At 46.3% G+C, this 19,254-nt stretch overlaps 1 protein-coding gene across 8 annotated transcripts in view; it reads left to right on the top strand.

The window, feature by feature from the left end:
* Positions 1-19,254, top strand: part of GPHN (gephyrin) — a 296,879-nt gene that overhangs the window by 78,455 nt on the left and 199,170 nt on the right. For all 8 annotated transcript variants that reach the window (XM_054400806.1, XM_054400803.1, XM_054400804.1 and 5 more), the window contains exon 2: positions 18,345-18,423. In XM_054400806.1, the coding sequence (XP_054256781.1) occupies positions 18,345-18,423 (79 nt within the window). The remainder of the gene's footprint in view (positions 1-18,344; positions 18,424-19,254) is intronic.

Below are 19,254 nucleotides of genomic sequence, written 5' to 3'. Positions count from 1 at the left end.
GTTAGATAAATGAGCAACATGAATGTGACAAAAATCATGTTTGGGTGTGCTGGTTTGAGGCCAGACAGATTCTCTCTTGCCCCAAGAGGGACAAAAGAGTGACACTCACGCAAATGGATTGAAGAGCGATGGAAACTTTCAATGCAAAAAAAAATTGCTGAAACTACAAAAACTACAAGCATAGTGGCAAAGATATCCCAAAGCATACAGAGTCCCTTACACAACACCCAAAGGCCTCCCAACTCTTCCCTTCTCCCCACCTGAGGGTCTACCAAAAACCCCCAGGGCTCATTCTTCCCCCCCCACTGCTAGGCTGGCCTCAGGCTGGCCAGGTCTGAGACTGCCCCCCTGCCCCATTCTCCTCCTGGCATTAGGCCTAGTCAACCCTAATAGGCCTTGAGATACTCCTCCACCATTACCTGATAGGGAAGTGTCTCCCACGGGAGCAGAGAGGAAAGAAAGGGAAGGAGAATGACTTTGAAGACGGATTGATAGGCGCAGGATTTCTGGGTAGAAATACGCCGTTTCCTGTGTGCACCTTCTTGGGGTGGGCACTCGGGACACCAGAGGTGTAACTTATGTGGCAGTAACAGGAGGCACCCAGCCTGAACTGCCTCAGTGGGTAGCCAAAACAAACGAGAAGTGCTCCAGGCTACTAACCACCTCAGCAGTTAATCACAGAATCATAGAACCAGTCAGGGTTGGAAGGGACCACAAGGATCATCCAGTTCCAACCCCCCTGCCATGGGCAGGGACACCTCACACTAGATCAGGCTGGCCAGAGCCTCATCCAGCCTGGCTGCAAACACCTCCAGGGATGGGGCCTCAACCACCTCCCTGCACAACCCATTCCAGGCTCTCACCACTCTCATGGTGAAGAACTTCTTCCCCACTTCCAGCTTTATTCCATTCCCCCTAATCCTGTCACTACCTGATATCCATAATTGCTCTGTGGGGTTTGTTCCTGTGACTCCCTCGGACTCACCTTGGAGCCTTTTTTTCTCCACACTGAACAGCCCCAGCTCTCTCAGTCTGTCCTCATAGGAGAGGTGCTCCAGCCCTCTGATCATCCTGGTGTCCCTCCAGAACTGGACACGTTCCAGCATGTCCATATGCCTCTTGTAACAGGGGCTCCAGAACTGGACACAGTACTCCAGGTGGGGTCTCACCAGAGCTGAGTAGAGGGCGAGAATCACCTCCCTTGACCTGCTGGCCACACTTCTCCTGATGCAGCCCAGGATCTGGTTGGCTTTCTGGGCTGCAAGTGCACACTGACAGCTCCTGTTGAGCTTCTCATCCACCAGCACCCCCAAGTCCCTCTCCTCAGGGCTGCTTTCCAGCCAATCCCTGCCCAGCCTGTGTTTGTGCTTGGGATTGCCTCGACCCAGATGCAGGACCTTGCACTTGGTCGTGTTGAACGTCATGAGGTTGGCTTGTGCCCACCTCTCCAGCCTGTCCAGGTCCCTCTGGATGGATCCCTTCCCTCCAGCTGTCTGCTGCACCACACAGCTTGGTGTCATCAGCAAACTTGCTGAGGGTGCACTCAATGCCTCTGTCCATGGCACCGACAAAGATGTTGAACAAGACTGGTCCCAGGACTGAGCCCTGAGGGACTCCACTTGTCACTGGCGTCCACTGGGACATGGAGCCATTGACAGCCACTCTTTGGGTGCAGCCATCAAGCCAGTTCTTCATCCATCTCGTGGTCCACTCATCAAACCCATGTGTCACCAGTTTGGAGACCAGGATGTGGTGTGGGAGAGTGTGGAAGGCTTTGCTCAGGTCCAGGTCAATGACATCAGTTGTTCTCCCCTCATCTATTAATGTTGTCACCTGTTCATAGAAGGCCACCAGGTTTGTCAGGCAGGATTTGCCCTTGGTAAACCCATGCTGACTGTACCCAATCACCTCTTCACTATTCTTCTGTCTCAGTAGTGCCTCCAGGAGAATCTGCTCCATGATCTTGCTGGGCACAGAGGTGAGACTGCCTGACCTCTGTAGTTCCCTGGTTCTTCCTTCTTCCCGTTTTTGAAGATGGGAGTAATGTTTCCCCTTTTCCAGTCAGCGGGGACTTCCCCAGACTGCCAGGACTTTTGGAATATAATAGAGAGGGGTTCAGCAACCTCCTCTGCCAGTTCTCTCAGTACCCATGGGTGTATCCCGTCGGGTCCCATGGACTTGAACACTTTCAGGTCCTTCAGGTGATCATGAACCCGATCTTCACTTATGATGGGCAGTTCTTCCTTCTGGTTCTTGCCATTAGCTTCCATGACTATTCCAGGAGTGTGGCTGGAGGCCCTTGCAGTGAAGACTGAGGTAAAGAAGTCATTGAGAACCTCAGCCTTTTCCAGGTCACTTGTGACCATTTCACCTGTTTCCTTTCTGAGGGGGCCCACACCTTCCCTAGGCTTCTTTTGACCATTAATATACCTGTAGAAATTCTTAGTGTTCCCTTTGACCTCCCTGGCTAGATTCAATTCAAACTGTGCTTTGGCTTTCCTAAGCAGGTCTCTTGCTGCTTGGGCAGCTTCCTTATATCCCCCCATTCCAGCTGTCCTTTCCTCCACTCCTTGTAGAGTTTCTTTTAAGTGACAGCATGTCCAGCAGCTCCTTGCTCATCCAGGCAGGGCTCCTAGCATTCTTCCCTACTTTCCTCGTTGTTGATATGCATTGCTCCTGGGCACAGAGGAGGTGGTCCTTGAATACTGACCAGCTGTCCTGGGCTCCTCTTCCCTCTAGGGCTTTGTCCCATGACCCTTTGGCCAGCAGATCCCTGAAGCCATCAAAGTCTGCACACCTAAAGTCTAGGGTCGTAAGCTTGGGATATGTCCTTCTGGTTGCCCTGAGGATCTTAAATTCAACTGCTTCATGGTCACTGCAGCCAGGGCTGTCTCTGAGCCTCACATTGGTTACCAGCCCTTCCGTGTTGGTGAGAACAAGGTCCCGCACAGCACCTTTTCATGTTGGTTCCTCTACCATTTGGAGGAGGAAGTTGTCATCTATGCAATCCTGGACCATCCTGGATTGCTGGTGCCTTGCTGTGTTGTCCCTCCAGCAGATGTCAGGGTGGTTGAAATCACCCATGAGGACCAGGGCTTGTGACCTGGAAGCCACTTCTGTTTGCCTGTGGAGAGCCTCATCTGCTTGGTTCTGCTGGTCAGGTGGCCTGTAGCAGACCCCTACAGTAACATTTCCTTCCCCTGTCTTGCCTTTAATTTTAACCCATACACTCTCAACCAGCTCATCAGCCTTCCCCAGGTGGAGATCCACTGATTCCAGCTGGTCACTGACATAGAGGGCAACATCTCCTCCTCTCCTTCCCTGCCTATCCTTCCTAAACAGCTTGTACCCATCTATCCCTACATTCCAGTCATGGGTATCATCCCACCAAGTTTCAGTGATAGCCACTATGTCATGGCATCCCAGCAGCACAGTGCCCTTAGTTCATCCTGTTTGTTGCCCAAGCTGTGTGCATTTGCATAGAGGCACTTCAGCTGGGCTGGCCCTGTCCTCCTCTTGTGCCAACTCCCCTTGATTTCCACAGTGTCCTGGTGCATCATTGGTGGCTTGCCTCAGGGCAGCAAGTTGAGAGCCCCTACTAGCTCTCCATCCCTCTGCCTCTGGTGAGCTGCCCCTCTGTTTGTCTCTGGCCCACAGGAGACTATTAACCCCTTCACCCTTCAGATCTAGTTTAAAGCCCTATCATTGAGCCCTGCCAGTTCCTGCCCCAGGATCCTTTTTCCCTTCTGGGACAAGTGCATCCCATTAGTTGTTTGCAGCTCTGGTGCCTTGTAAACCAAGCCATGGTTGCAGAACCCAAAGCCCTGTCGATGACACCAGCTCCAGAGCCATGAATTGACCTCTTGGCTCTTCCTAAATGTTCCCTCGTCCATCGCTGACGTTAGAGGGATAGAGGAGAACACAGCTTGAGCTCCTGATTCCTTTAGCAGATGCTTTAACGTCCTGAAGTCTCTTTTAACTGATTGTGAGCCTCTCATTGTTGCATTGTCACAACCACCTGAAAGACCAGAAGTGGGTAGTAGTCTGAAGGATGCACGAGGTTGGGAATTTTGCCTACAATGTCCCTTACCTGGGCACCAGGGAGGCAGCAGACCTCTCTGTGAAGTGGGTTTGGTCTGCATATTAGGCCCTCTGCTCCCTTCAGTAGGGAATCTCCTGTAACAATGAGCCTACGCGGTTTCTTTTCAGGATCAGTTTTGATGGCTGGCCTGAGGTAACCTGTCACTGGTGCAGCTTCTGACCTTGAATCCTCATCCTTACCGATGACCTGTTCCTCCTGCAGAGCCTCATACCTATTCTGTAAGTGCCCTGTAGGCAGCATGCTGCTTAAAGTAGCACGCTTGCTCCGTTTGCATTTGTTCCGTCGGGCAGAGACCTGTTCCCATTGGTCCTGCTCTTAATTCCCTGTAACTTATGAGGAGGGCACTTTTGAGCGTGGCTAACATATAGTAGCTGGAATCGGAAATGCATATAGGAAGTGAGGAGTGACCATGCTGGGATGCATCAGGATCCTCCCAGCTGGAAGAAGTGACAGGAGACACTGGTTCATGTTTTCAAAGTTTACTCATTATCATTAGGAACAGACTTGGGGAAACAAATAAAAAATGCTGGGATAGAGGAGTCAGTGTCAGTTCTAGGAGGCAGTGCAGTGAAATGGGGTCAGCTCCTGAGCTCTACAGAATAGGCACAGTTGATGCAAAAGTAATATTGGAATTGAAAAAACATTAGGAAAGAGTTAAAAGCCTTTCCTTCTCTTAAATTTAGAGATTTGAAGTAATAAATCTTTGCTTCTCATAGATTTCTTTGTTCAATAAAACACAAGCTTTCTGGTGAGGTTTCCTCTCCTTCTGCGTCTCCTGAGTGGAATGTTCCCCAGTGAGAGATCTTCACCACTGGCACCAGTACAGGCAGAATTGGACTAACTCTGAACAGTCCTGCAAAGCCTGAGGGTTGGAACCTATGCTTTGCTCCTATTGGAACCTGTGCCTTGTTCTGTACCAACAGTCGTTCCAGGATGAATGCAACTGTCTCTTACCTCTTCCAGAATGGCAGCTCAACCTTCTGAAAGAAGCGGTGGTACATCTCAAGTTGTTATGAAGAAACACAATCTCCCACTGCTTGTGATAACTGTGGAGCCCTGGAAGGCAGCAGATCTCTGAACTGGTGTGGCTAGCTGGGCTTTGTGTGAATGGAACACCATTCCTTCCAAGAGGTGGAGGGTACTTCAGGTGCTTTTGTGCTGCTGCAGGTCTGAGTTAAACCCTGCTATGGCTGAGTCGGCACTGTGTAAGTCAGCTTAGGTGTTGTATGTGTCTTGATGTCTCCTGGCCCAAGTACACACAGCAGTGTTGACGTGTATGGAGTCACTGAAGGCTGATCAGGATTTTGTACGTGTGCCTCAGCATTAGTCCTGCTGTATCTGGTGATGCTAATTGTGGTCTAGATTTAGCCGGGCTCATCATTTCAGAGTTTTTGCAAATTAAAGCAGCTGTATGCAGTGCTACACCTGGAGGTGTTAAGAACGGCCCAGAGAGCTGCCATGGCAGCCTGTTTGTGTTCAGCCCAGGCTATGTGCTGCGCTGCGTGCTCCATGAGGGCTGCTGTGGAGGGGATCTTCTGCACTGTCTGAGCTCTTCTTTTACTCTGGATAATGGAAAATTGGTTGTGGGAAAAAAAGAACACAAACCCAAACCAAGCCTACAATTACGTGGTGGTAGTTGCCTTCTTTTTACATAAACTGTAGGTTTTATCTTACTGCACTACTTCTTGAGCACTTCTGCTCATGTCATGGTGTTTCCTGGCTAGAGCTGAAAATTTCTCCTTAAAGTGTTTCTGTTTGGGAGCAGTGTATTTTGTACTGCCACTTGTTTTAAGGAGGCTTAAGAATGCAAAAAAGATAGCTAAAGAAAATACTTCTATTTTGGACTAAGAGAAATTGTCCCATGTTTAACATTCATTGCAGGCACTTTTGCTAATGCTGTTATCCCCACTTCCATAAAGGATTTTGCTATGAACTAGCAAGAATTCATATTCAGTGAATTGAAATTTGTAAATGCATGGATCTAATTTACTTCATATAAACTGCCTTTCAGGAACAGTAATTAACATAGTTAATGAGTGCTTAGGTGGTAATGGATTTATGTTAAATATGAGTATTGTAATTATATTTTATTTTTAGCTCATATCCTCATGTTACATTATTAAATTATACTGATTTGTTTAAAGATCAGATCCTCTATTGATTAACAAGAATAGTTCAAAGATTCCTTTGCATGAATGGACATCCTTGCGTCCAATCAAGCAGATAGCTACAGCTGCATTTCAATCTCAGTATCTCCATTTTCTCTGCTGCCAGAGAAAGCAGTGCCTTGTTATAGCTGAGTGTGCTGCCTTGCATGTAGAGCTGTGCTCAGGAGATTGTTAGTGTGGCATTGTTGACAGGAGACGTTTCTGTCCCAGGTGGTTGCTCAGACCTGCAAAGGGAGAGGGGCAGATACAGCAGCAGGGATCCGGTGCTGCTCTGGCCAGAAGATGAAGGAATGTCCTTTTCTTCAGGTCCTGGAGAATGGAGGAGTGTTGTTGGCAGCATGTGTGCACCCTGCCTTGGGTGCTAACCAGTGTTACTGGGCTGTGCTTTCACCTGCAGACACTTTATTCAGGCTGGGCTACACTTAGTTGGCATTGGTGTTTCTGCAGTTATGAGCTCCTTAACTCACTCTTGTCACCTCTGCTTCTTTATTTTGGTTAACCTCAGCTTGTCACTCCCCTGGTCTTTATTTGATTTCACTTCAACTCAGAAGGCTAACCCAGAACTTTCAGTAAGACATCTGGCTTTGTGGTCTGATCCTGGATCTCTTCCAGTTCCATGTCTGTTGAGTTCCCCTTTCTCCTTCCTGTAATCTAAAATTCATACTGTCCTTCCTTGGGAGTGTCTTATAGTGCTTGGTTCCAGATCTGTATCAGGGAAGGCATCTTATCAAACCATAGATACATGAGTAAGGGAATCCCCAAGTTTGGAATTGTTTTAGGTACTTTGAGTGCTGCACAATGACCTAAGTAACACTGAACAAGGCAGCTTTCTTCTCCAGACCTTTTTTACTAGGTCTTTGAGAGGTGCTTTCTTTTAACAGACCTTGCAGACTGTGGTGAACTGTGCAGAAAACACCTCAGGTTCCCTGAGGATAAGAAGTTACTGGATTACTGGTGTCTGGTGCTGCATGAGATGTGAGCAGAGGGGAGACAGGACACTGAGGCTGGGGCTTGTGGGTGGGTCCTGAAGGATCATCCCAAGTACCAGCAGGTCTGCATTTGGCTGTGCAGCAGTGCACAGAGGCTATGATGTGAAGTGTGGCTTCTGTCACTAACTGATAAGGCAGACCTGGGCTCACAGGTCCCTAATCAAACGTTTGTGTTTTGGGACAGAGGAAATAGGTGGTTTACAGAAGTGCAGTGCTAGTAGACAGAAGGTGTCACTAGGAAAATGGAGACCAATTTCTCTTGTGATGCTGGTTCTTAAGCTGGCAGATAAGATGTGCAATGTGTTACCATCTAGCATAGGTTTGCCATGTTGGGAAGTGCATCTAGCTGAGATTGATTGTAGACATGGTTAGGGACCACTGCAACCAAGAATCCAGGTAAGCAGTCAAGTGGGTGTCATGGAGAGGGGGATTAGGGATGGAGGATAACGGTTATTAATTATGAACGATGAAATATGAATTAAAATTACTTATTATTATGAATATTCGATTAATCACCATATATATATATATTCGGATGCACGGTTGTAACAATGTAGTCCATAACTGGTTTAGTATTTACAATTATGCCCAATTATAATATTTACAGTCAATTTCTAATTAAGGGAACGAAAGTGTGCAGTTCCACTGCTTTTCCACTAGATGGAGACTCAACAAGACGCTTGCGGCTTGCAACTATATACAGAGACATTTATAATGTTATCACGAGGCAAGTTAAGCTAGAAATATCACGCGGCTACGCGCGGGCGCTTTGAATAGAATGTTGCTGAATGTTGTACACATGGAAGATAGATTCTGTCTTTCTGTGTAGCGAGACAAGTTGCTGGGTTACGCTGGCTCTCTGTTTGTCGGCTTTCTGCCCTGGGCTGTTCCCATTCGGGTGGCGACTTTCTTTCTCCCCCCCCCCGCCTCTGTGGCTGCGGGCAAGGCTTGCTTTCTCCTCCCGCGGTCTGCGGGGAGGGGCGGCTTGCTTTCCGCCTATCGGCGGTTTTCCCTTAGCGGGGTTGGATTGGCTCCCTGAACGGAGGAGCATCTCGGCAGGGCTGGCTCCTTTCAGTGGTCGGCCCTCGCAATCGAGGGCGGTTCCCGGTAGGTGGGTTTCGGTGGGGGGTGCAGTGAACCGATGCTTTCCCCTCGGCTCGGCTTGAAGTGAGCTGACTCTGCCGAATATCAGCGACTGCTTTCCATTTAAATTACGATGCTGCAGTCTTTGCCTTTGACTTTAAAGGAGGGACTGTCTTTTGCTCTTTCTTTCCCTTGGGGAAATCCCGGGTGCTTTGCCCTGACAACTTAGGGCTTGGAGCGGCTACAATGGGCGGCTCCTTTTCTCTCCTGCAAACGGCGGGGGCTACGCAAGATGCGTTTCTGCTTATTTGGCTGCTTATTGCTACTTAATTAGCTTGCAGCAGATCTGGACTAGCCAGGCTCAGGCTTAGTCCTTCCCCTTTGGGTTAAAGCTTACCCTCTCTCGGGGCTTCTCAGTCCTTTCGACTGGGCTTATGCTTACCCTCTCTTGGGCTTATGACGCTGGCATTCTGCATCAGCGAAGGGGTCATCCTGTTTGCTGGTTCCTCGAGCAGCTTGGTGAGCTGGCTTCTGTCCATATGCAGAGGCCTCTAGTGCGCTTGCATGTGGGATTGAGAAGACTTGGGGTTTGCCGAGCTTCTGTGGCTCGGCCAAAGCGAGGGAAAACAAAAGGAGAGAGCAAAGTGGTAAACGAATGGCGTAATACCTATAGATTCTCGAGGCTGGATCTGGCCAATGGGCACACTTGTCAACAACTTGCTTCGACCTATAGAAAGGGTGAAGCTAGAATTATGCCCTTAGATGGACAGAGCGTAAGCATGCCATGCGATGGATGCATGCAGTTGTTTACCCCCTAGGAGACGGGTTGGTGCCTGAGCCTTTGTCCTCCTCTCCTGAAAGGAGGGTTCAAGGGGGGACTTACCAAAACATGTTGGGACAAGTTAGCTGGTATCTGGGGGCATAATTCTGGGCATGTCGTGCCTTCACTACAGTGGGGCCTGTATAGGATGCTGAGAATCATTTCAGATGATGTTAGCTAAGAAACTAAACATATTGTTTTCCTGAACTCATTAAAATACAAAAAATAAGACTAGGGATAAGCATTTCATTTTTTTAGAGTAAAGAAAAAAACTTTCAGACATCCCCTGAAGACTTCCTTGTAAAGGCTGCCCTTTAAAGGAATGACTTGGCATCTGCTGTGAGCACAGCTGTTCCAACCTGTGACAGCACCAATCACTTTGGAGAGTTTGGAAAGGAGCTATTCTTATTCCAAAGCACTTAGTCGTTGGTGGATGTTGTTTTAACTCTTCTCCTTCCCTTTCTTGGATGTGCTTACCTTTAGTATTTCCCTTCCCATCCTAGAATTTGTTGTGGTTTTACGGTGACACAAAAACTTCTCATTGGAAATACTTGTTAGGAAAAAAAAAAAACAACTCCAGCAGGCACCTACTTATTTGCAATGAAAAGTAATAAAAGTCCCAAGGAAGCCTTCTATCAGCCTTTAGTGTTCTAGCATCAGAGAACTGAAGTTTTTTGTGGGATGCAAACAATTGGAAGTGTTGATAATGCTCTGTCTCCAAGGAGCTGAATGTCTCTTATGGCTTGGTCTTTTTCTGCTGATGTTCACCTGATCACACTGACAATGGGACTGAGTTCAAATTTAGGTGTGTTAGAATATTAGATGAAACCCCAGGACAGAGTTTGTAGCCCGAAGACCACATAAATATTGTAAAATTTAAATGATAAATCATTTGAAAGAGGCATAACCACTAGACTAATGGATACACAGGATTTTTTTCTCATTTAATTGCTATTACAAAATGTGAGAAACCGTTGGGGGGGCATTAAAAGTTCATAGCCTTCATGGAAGCTCTAACATAAATTTCACAGCATTAGTTGCTGTTGCACAGAAGGCCTCCTATGTTCAAGCAGGATTTCTGTGTCATCTAGCCTGTTCTCAACTGTTGAGAACTGGCCTGTGCACTTTCCTTGCCCTCGCTCTCCTTACAGAAAGATTTTATGAGGTTTTGCCCATCAAGCTCTTGGAAAATTTACTCTTATTAATGTTTTTCTCGCAGTTATTTTTCTTGTGCATCACTATTCTTTATATCTTTTTCCCTCTGATTTTTTTTTTTCTGGTGTAGTTCTATAAACACACCAGCAGCAACCATCTGATGCTCCCTGTTTGCTGAGGTGCTTAGGAAAGCTCCTTTCCCCTCCTCTGCACTGGCTTGCCTGCCTTTGTTAGTGCAGTAGTTCTGCTCTGCATCTGGCCCACAGGTGACACTGCTGCATCGCTGCCTCTTCTGGAGAGGAAGTCGGAGACTCTAGACCACGAGATGGATGAAGAACTGGCTTGATGGCCGCACCCAAAGAGTGGCTGTCAATGGCTCCGTGTCCCAGTGGAGGCCAGTGACAAGTGGAGTCCCTCAGGGCTCAGTCCTGGGACCAGTCTTGTTCAACATCTTTGTTGGTGACATGGACAGAGGCATTGAGTGCACCCTCAGCAGGTTTGCTGATGACACCAAGCTGTGTGGTGCAGCAGACAGGCTGGAGGGAAGGGATCCATCCAGAGGGACCTGGACAGGCTGGAGAGGTGGGCACAAGCCAACCTCATGATGTTCAACACGACCAAGTGCAAGGTCCTGCATCTGGGTCGAGGCAATCCCAAGCACAAATACAGGCTGGGCAGGGACTGGCTGGAAAGCAGCCCTGAGGAGAGGGACTTGGGGGTGCTGGTGGATGAGAAGCTCAACAGGAGCTGTCAGTGTGCACTTGCAGCCCAGAAAGCCAACCAGATCCTGGGCTGCATCAGGAGAAGTGTGGCCAGCAGGTCAAGGGAGGTGATTCTCGCCCTCTACTCAGCTCTGGTGAGACCCCACCTGGAGTACTGCATCCAGTTCTGGAGCCCCTATTACAAGAGGGATCTGGAGGTGCTGGAAGGTGTCCAGAGAAGGGCCACCAGGATGATCAGAGGGCTGAAGCACCTCTCCTATGAGGACAGACTGAAAGAGTTGGGGCTGTTCAGTCTGGAGAAGAGAAGGCTCCACGGTGACCTTCTTGTGGCCTTCCAGTATCTGAAGGGGGCTACAAGAAAGCTGGGGAGGGACTTTTTAGGCTATCAGGTAGTGACAGGATTAGGGGGAATGGAATAAAGCTGGAAGTGGGGAGATTCAGACTGGATGTGAGGAAGAAGTTCTTCCCCATGAGAGTGGTGAGAGCCTGGAATGGGTTGTGCAGGGAGGTGGTTGAGGCCCATCCCTGGAGGTGTTTAAGGCCAGGCTGGATGAGGCTCTGGCCAGTCTGATCAAGCGTGAGGTGTCTCTGCCCATGGCAGGGGGGTTGGAATTAGATGATCCTTGTGGTCCCTTCCAACCCTGACTGATTCTATGATTCTATGACTCAATGTCCAACTTGTAGCTGTGTTTTACAGCCACCTTCTGTTTCACAGGGGCACCTGACCTCTTTTCCTAGATTTGCTCCTTTTTAAAGCAGTTCTTTGCTGGTCTTTGAGGGTGTATAGACTTCATCTGCAGGAAAAGGGAGAGAAGTCTTGCTTTGCTCTGAGATCCAGTGAGAGCTTCTGTGTGCCATGCAGAAGGGTGGGTGTTAAATTTCGTCCAAAACCCCCAAACAGAGTTTCCCTGAATTGTGATATGACAGAAGTATTGGCCAGGTGTAAGAGGCAGATGAGTCCAGGGAGCCAAACAAATCTCTGTAGTTTTGCCTTTATAATCTGTGATGGGTTGTCTGCTGTGTCAGAGAAGAGAGGTGGGTGCCTTGTGCTGTTGGTCACTGGGGGACAGGGAAAGCTCCAGAACACTCTTGCCAGACAGGTGAGGAAGAGATTTCTGAGGGGATTTAGTGCATGAAGTAAAGGTGCTCTTGTTCTTGTCTGCTGAGAACTTGTATCTGGGAGTGAACTGGCACTGCAGCTGGGCTTGATTCTCTGACTAGTTCTGATAGCCCAATGAAACCAAATTCTGTTAAGGAAATGGAAGTTCCTGATTTGCTCTTTATTTCAGCAGTGTGCTTTCAACAACATGCTTACTTTGCTCTGCAGGCTGCATCAGATACCTTTCAGAAGCAGCCTCCGTCTTACGCTGTTTTCTTACCAGGTTTTCACGTTACTTCGTGCAATAAAAATTCCCCCCAGTGGATACATTCTGTAACTTGTTCCCAGCTTGCACCTCAGTCTTTGTGTTCCTGATTACAAACTTTTCAAAGATAAAAGGGAAAAGGAGCTCACAGGCAGTGATGAGATTAGGACCTCCTTAGCTACGTTAACTTTTCTGGAGCCATTGCTGTCCATGATGACATTAGAAATCAAGTGCTTATGTAACTGGAGAGGATGTAAGGCTGACTTGTAAAGGCCCTGCTTACTTTTGCAATGCTTTGTTCTCGTAGGGTAAATAAATAATTTGCATCTGGATTTACATGAAAAATATTAACCATCCCTGATGCTGCATACCGGGGACATCTTAATGTCACCAGCACAGTGTTCTGAGCTTGTTGGGCTTATTTTGCACTAATTTTAATAAGTTTTATACTTAAAAAACAAACAAACAAAAAACCCAAAACAACCCTAAAACTGCAATCCATGTAAAAGAGTCTCCTTCTTCACATGGCTATTTGAACTCTTTGTGTTTGCCATTTATATCAAACCTTGTGTTAGTTTTTTTGCCTGGCTCTCGAGTTGGAATAAGAACCTGTGAAGGGGTGTTGTGTTTTCTGTTGCTGGCCCTGCTCACCCCTAAGCCAATCTGAGTGCTGTTTATTTGTGTACAATAAATACCACCACCTGTAACTCGATGTATAAAACCATGTTCACTGTGGCCTGTTTGCCCAGAATCTGCACAACTTGTTAGAAGCAATGTTAAGGTGCTGCGACTACTTTTGTAGTTAGTTGTAGGTTAAAACTGGAAGTGTTGCCGTTTTGTGATTTCAGTCTCCTATGTCCATTTTTAGAAGAAGCTTAAAATGGAAACAAAAAGGGAAGGAGACTTGAAATTTGGTGTGCATTGATGTCTTGCAATTTTAAAAGTGATTTTTGGGTTTGCTTTGGGCAAACAAGGCTTACATGAGCACAAGACAGACAATATCATCCTTGAGTCTTCCCACTGATACTTCATGTCCTCCCTTTCCCACCTGTTTCACTAGACTATGAAAGGAGTGGTAACAGTAATAGAAAAGTAGCTGCCATGTGACAAAAAGACTTTTAAAGGATACAATTATCTATAAGTTAAGTGAAAACAATCTGAGGACACTCAGATTATTACCCCCACTGAGAAAAAGGCAGATGGGTAGCAATGGTGCTTTCATGTACATAGCTTTATCTGAGCTGTAGCTGTCTTCCTCGTGTGCGTGTCAAAGGGAATCTGGATTTGTTACTGTGACAGCCAATGGCATTTAGGTGACACATTCGTAGGAAACCAGCCTGCATTCTTTCTGCTCCTCACAACCACGTTTTCGTAGTAGTCATAATCATTGGCAATTTGCATGCAGACTGGGAGTCCTTTTTATTCTGTAAATACATCAGAGAGGTTTGCATGCAGATATGCAAATAGTGGAAGTGCTTTCCTTGTAATTAATTTGCTGTCTCTATAACAGATCTAGTGAAGGTGCTACACAATTTCTGTACTCTGCCATCTGTTTTAGAAAAGTTTTCTGGCTGGCTTGCAGTCACTTGAAAAACATGGCAGTAGCAGAGAAGAGAGAGAGAGTAGATCTCTGGTGTTCTTCTTCACAGGACCTGCAAAATACCTTAAGCCCCTCTGAACAGTAAGAGAATCAGTCTTTACCTTGCTGTACTATCCCACCTCTGTAAGATGTACCTATAGGACAGGAATGCTGTGTCTGCATGAAAACAGAATTTGGAAGAGATGTTTTGAGGTCTGAGAAAAAAATGTCACCTTCTTATGTTCTAAAGCTTCCTTAGCAGTGTTCTTGAAGTCAACATTTGTATAGTTACAATAGAGAAAGCTGGGAGCTTGCTGCAGTGTGCATAATTTGGGGCCTCTAAAAACAAAACACTTGAATCCAGCTAAATTTGCCTGCAGTGCATGGAACAGAACCGCCTGAATCTGAAATGAGACACCTGAATAATGCTTTGCTGCCAGCAAACCCTGACTAGAATATAATGCCATGCCAGACCAGTGCTTTCCAGAACACCCAAGTTATTAGGGTGGTGTTGTGTTGTTTGTTTTTTTTTTTTTTCCTGGTATTTATAAGCTGCTGAATGAAACTGATACGAAACCTTAATATATACATGGGGAAGAGAGATCTACTGTGCAAAGCCTGCCAGAAACCCTACAGATGGATGAAGTCCTAAGATGTTACAATTGAAAGGCAAAAAACTAAGAATTTGATGTAGAATCATAGAATTGTTTTGGTTGGAAAAGACCTTTAAGATCACAAGTCCAACTGTTAACCCAGCACTGCCAGGTTACTACCAAACTGCATCCCTAAGCACCACACCTACACATCTTTTAAATACCTTCAGAGATTCCCATGACCCTACCACTTCTCTGTTCCAATGCTTGACAGACCTTGCCATGAAGAATTTTTTCCTATTACCCAACCTAAATCTCCCTTTGCACATTTCCCCTTGTCACTTGTTACTTGGGAGAAGAGAAGGACACCCACTCAGCTACCATCTCCTTTCAGGTAGTTGTAGAGAGTGGTGAGGTATCTCCTCAGCCTCCTTTTCTCCACAACCCCATGTCCCTCTGCCGTTCCTAAGAAGATTTGTTCTCCAGACCAGCTTTGTTGCCCTTGTGTTGAATCTCCAGCACCTCAGTGTCCTTCTGGTAGTGAGGGGCCCAAAACTGAAGGCAGTATTCCATGTGCAGCCTCCCCAGTGTCCAGGTTAGTCAAGCAGGGCCTGCCTTTCATAAACCTATTCTGACTGGTGGTCCTGTATGTGCCATGTGATGGTATTCAAGGTCATTGCTCAGTAACCTTCCCTGGAACTGTGGTCAGACCACAGGTCTGTAGCTCCCTGGATCCTCCTTCCAGCCCTCCTTGTAAACGTGTCCTGTTTGAAATAAACAATTTGTGTTTCAAAGTATGCCATATTTTAAATGCATGCTGTGTTTGTGCCAGGGCAGCTTCAGGCTGGATGGTAGGAGAAAGGCTCTGCCCAGGGCAGTGGTGGAGTCACCATCCCTGGGGCTGGACCTGGAACTTATGGGCATGGTTTAGTGATGACCCTTCAGTGCTGGGTCGAGGGTTAGACTGGATGAGCTTGGAGGTCTTTTCCAGCCAGATAGCTTCTGCGATGTACAGTTTTCTAAGCCACAGGAAATATAGCACCTCCTCTGCAGGACTGCTTCCATGCCACATTTAGTGTTGAATGATTGTTCTCTTCTCTGAGCTCATGTGCAGGGGTGTGAGCCAGCACGGCTGTGCTTGTGTGCCGGCCAGCAAGGTACAGCCAAATCTTCCTCTGAGAGGTCGTGTTCCAGCCCATTCCACTGAATTATTTCCTCTTACTGAAAGCTCTCCTGTTGCTATCAAGGGGAGTAATTTAATTGGCAAGTGTAATAAAATGTTAGCTTTCACAAGTTTGATTTTGGTGACTATTAATTCTAGTTGGGGCTATTGGTTGTTAAAACTGGGTTTGAAATGGTTCATGTTTATCTTGAGGGCTCTGTGTTTTCTGAATCTGGCAAGAACAGGAGCTGAAGAAGAGGCTTGCTGGCAAATTTCCAGCTTCACACTGTTCTGACTCTCCTCCAATGAAATCAAAACCAAGGCAATGAGGCTGATGCCTTTTTCAAAGTTCACAGATATTCTGCTGATGGTGAGTTAGGCTTTTTAGCAGCAGTTTGTATTGCCCAGCTCTGTTAATGAGAGGGAAGATCTAATTTTGCAGCTTCCTTCACAAAAAGAGCATTGTAACATTAGTGTGATGTTGAGGTGGGCAAGACATAAGTGTCTCTGGCAAACCTGGGCTTTAAATGTAAGCATCTGTTTCAAACACATTTTGCTTCATGAGCTATAGACATATAATGGCCACTTTTTACTGATAATTTGTTGATTCTTTTTGTTTTCCCTTTAAGGCAGTTTTAGAACAGTCACAATAATTTCCTTAACTATTATTGTGATGACTTTCAACAAGGAGATTGGAGAACACAGTAGAAGGAATGCAGCATATTTAGATTAAATATCTAATGTGTAAGAAATGTTTAATTTGTCAGTAGGGAAAAACCATTATGATGGCCATTTCTCTTCATGCCGTGTAGTACTGGCATAGGAGATGTGCTGATACCTCACAGGTTTTATCACAAGACAGTAGACAAAATGTTCTGTGCAGGCTGTTTGCCAGTCTTCTCTTACTGGAATCGGTCTTTTAACTCAGGGGTTAGAGACTTTGTAAATCCAAGGGTTCAGTGCAAGAGATGAGAATGAAAAATTTCTGATGGCCCAAGGTGCTCAAGGTGAGCTTCCCTGGCAAGGCTTGTAGCACTTGTGAGCTCAGTACAGGCAGCCTGCAGTTTCCTGCAGGGACAATGATTAAAGTGAAGTGGGAGAGACCAGCCAAGAGTTGTGGGCTTCTAGCTCAAGTAGCTGCTGTGTAACCTGAGCATCCATGGCCATTACCTGAAGGACACGAGTCTCCTTGTGAGGTATTGCCTGGCTTTCAGGGATCATGTGCTGGGCAGCTGCTAGGTTGTGTTTTCAGAGAGAGCAGATGAGAGAAGCTTAGGATAGTAACTGGTTCTGACAGGAAACTTCATGTTATCAAGGCCTGGCAGACGATCCTGTTATTGCTATGCTGTTAGCTGTCAGGTTTGTGTGGCAGCTAGGGCCACTACCTGTTGCATCAGCTATCCCAGTCCCTTCTTCTGAAACCCTTTCTGCTAGTGCTCATCATCCCTAATAGACTCACAGGCTTCACACTTTTGAGGTGCATTAGCAACCAGGGGTAGCCGTAGAAACATTTTGCAGTTTGATAGTGTGGTAGGAAGGTCTGTCACAGAAGGCATTGTAATCTGTGAAAAGAAGATATTTTGGTGCTGGTGATGCACATGAACACATAGAGATGCAAATTCAAAAGAGCATCTTGTCATTAGAGAGAAGCAGGAACACTTGCTTTTGCTGATGCTGTTAAACATAGCCCCTATCACCAAATGCCAGTCCTGTTCTGTCTTGGAGGATGAGGAACAATTCACCTCCTCATAAGCTCTGCTGTCTGGCAGAAGATGACCTCACTAGCTGTAGCACATGGATCCTTACACTGATGTGCCATAGCACCACCCCTGTGTTCTTCAGAAAAGTTTGTTGTAGTCAGAAATCAATGTAACTCCCTTGTACTGATGAGGTTTTTTAAGCAGTTGTGCCACTACGTTTTTCTCCCTCTCAGACTGGTGTTACTTGTGGGAATGGGGTACATATGCTGAGAGAATTAGCCATGAGAATGGTTTGCATGGGTTTGGAGTTTTAGCTTAAATCCTGTCCTGCTTTTTTATTTTTTGGGGGGGACCTGTTTGTGTTGTGGTTTGTTGGTTTGGGGTTTAATACCTTGTGACGTTGTATTGCAGTTCCAGTTATTACAGTAGCTAGCTGCTTTGTGTGCTCTCCAGGAGTTACTGATAGGCTGTGTGAAGGAATGTTTGGTTCTTGATTTGCTTGTGTTGGGTATTGCTCATATAGAACAGCTTCACTAATCCAGGATCAAACTTGAACTTCAATACCCAGCAACTCTCACTGCTTCTGCTTAGGCAGAGCCCTGCTGTTGAGTGTGTGGACAGTTGTATACCTGTGCATCCAGTGTGTGTGTTGGAGTCAACCTGCATCCACCAGTGGAGACATAGTGAGGACCCTAGCTGACACCCCTTGTTTGCATGTGATGTGTGATACAGTGCTGGTCACTTGCCCTTGACTGACTTTTAGAGCAGCTGGAACCTTACTGCAAATCAGACTCTGAATGCTCAGATTACACCCAACACCAACACTTTCTGCTCTGAAATTTCCACTGCTTTTTTCCTTTTCTCTCTGTTTTTTGTTTTGTTTTAATTTTATTTCTATTTTTTTTAGTGAGTGACAGTTGCTTCAGGAACCTTGCCGAGGATCGTAGTGGGATAAACCTTAAAGATCTGGTCCAAGACCCTTCTTTGTGAGTATCTGGCTCTTATTGCTAAGCAAAAAAAAGCTGCTTCATATTGTCCTTGTGAGTAGCTTTGAAATATACAAACCAGTGGTGTGATGAAGTGCACTTAGTTGTAATGTGCTTGCCAAGTTGTTAGTCTTTAATACAGACAAAAATTGCTGGGAGATTTTAAAAATTTGTTTATGTATTTCTGTTCATGAACTAACAGCCAGTGAGCACAGGAAAGGGTGTAAGAGTCAGCAGAGGTGCATGCTGCCAGTGCTGTGATGGAGGAGCTGCATGCGTGGTGTTGCCCCCCTGTGTTTAAGGAGCCCGGCTGATTGTGCCGCGGGATTGTTTTGCTGTGTACCTGATTTCATACACCTCACATTTCTTCCTCTATCTCCTGTTTGAATTCAGGCACATAAGCAGATGATCCAGTGGTTACTTTGTGGCAAGCCTAAGTGGTGTTGAGCTCAGTGTTGCGTTTTCCTCTAAAATCAAACTCAACCTCATGAGCTCTGAACTGGATTTTAAATGGTATCAAACATTTCCTGGTTGTTTTTTTCCCCCCCTCTACCCTTAGTACCAGCTGAACATGTTCTTGCTAGTGTGCACAAGTGTACCTTTGCAATGAGGGAAGGGAGAGAGAGTAAAAATTCATGTTTTTTTTAACACAAGTGGGAGTGCCTTTTGCAGTAGGTCCTAACAGGATGAGCCTTTACACTGGCAAAGCACATTTTGCAGTGTTGGTTGAGAGGCAGTGGAAAGGAAGAGAAATTTGACATCTTCCTTCAATTCCAGGGAATCTTTACTAATGAAGAATTTACTAATGCAGAATTTATTCTGTCATGTTGC

Source organism: Indicator indicator, chromosome 4, assembly GCF_027791375.1.
Source record: "Indicator indicator isolate 239-I01 chromosome 4, UM_Iind_1.1, whole genome shotgun sequence".
Lineage (NCBI taxonomy): Eukaryota > Metazoa > Chordata > Aves > Piciformes > Indicatoridae > Indicator > Indicator indicator.
Note: the sequence above shows the minus strand (reverse complement) of the source record. Positions and strands in the feature narration are given on the sequence as shown.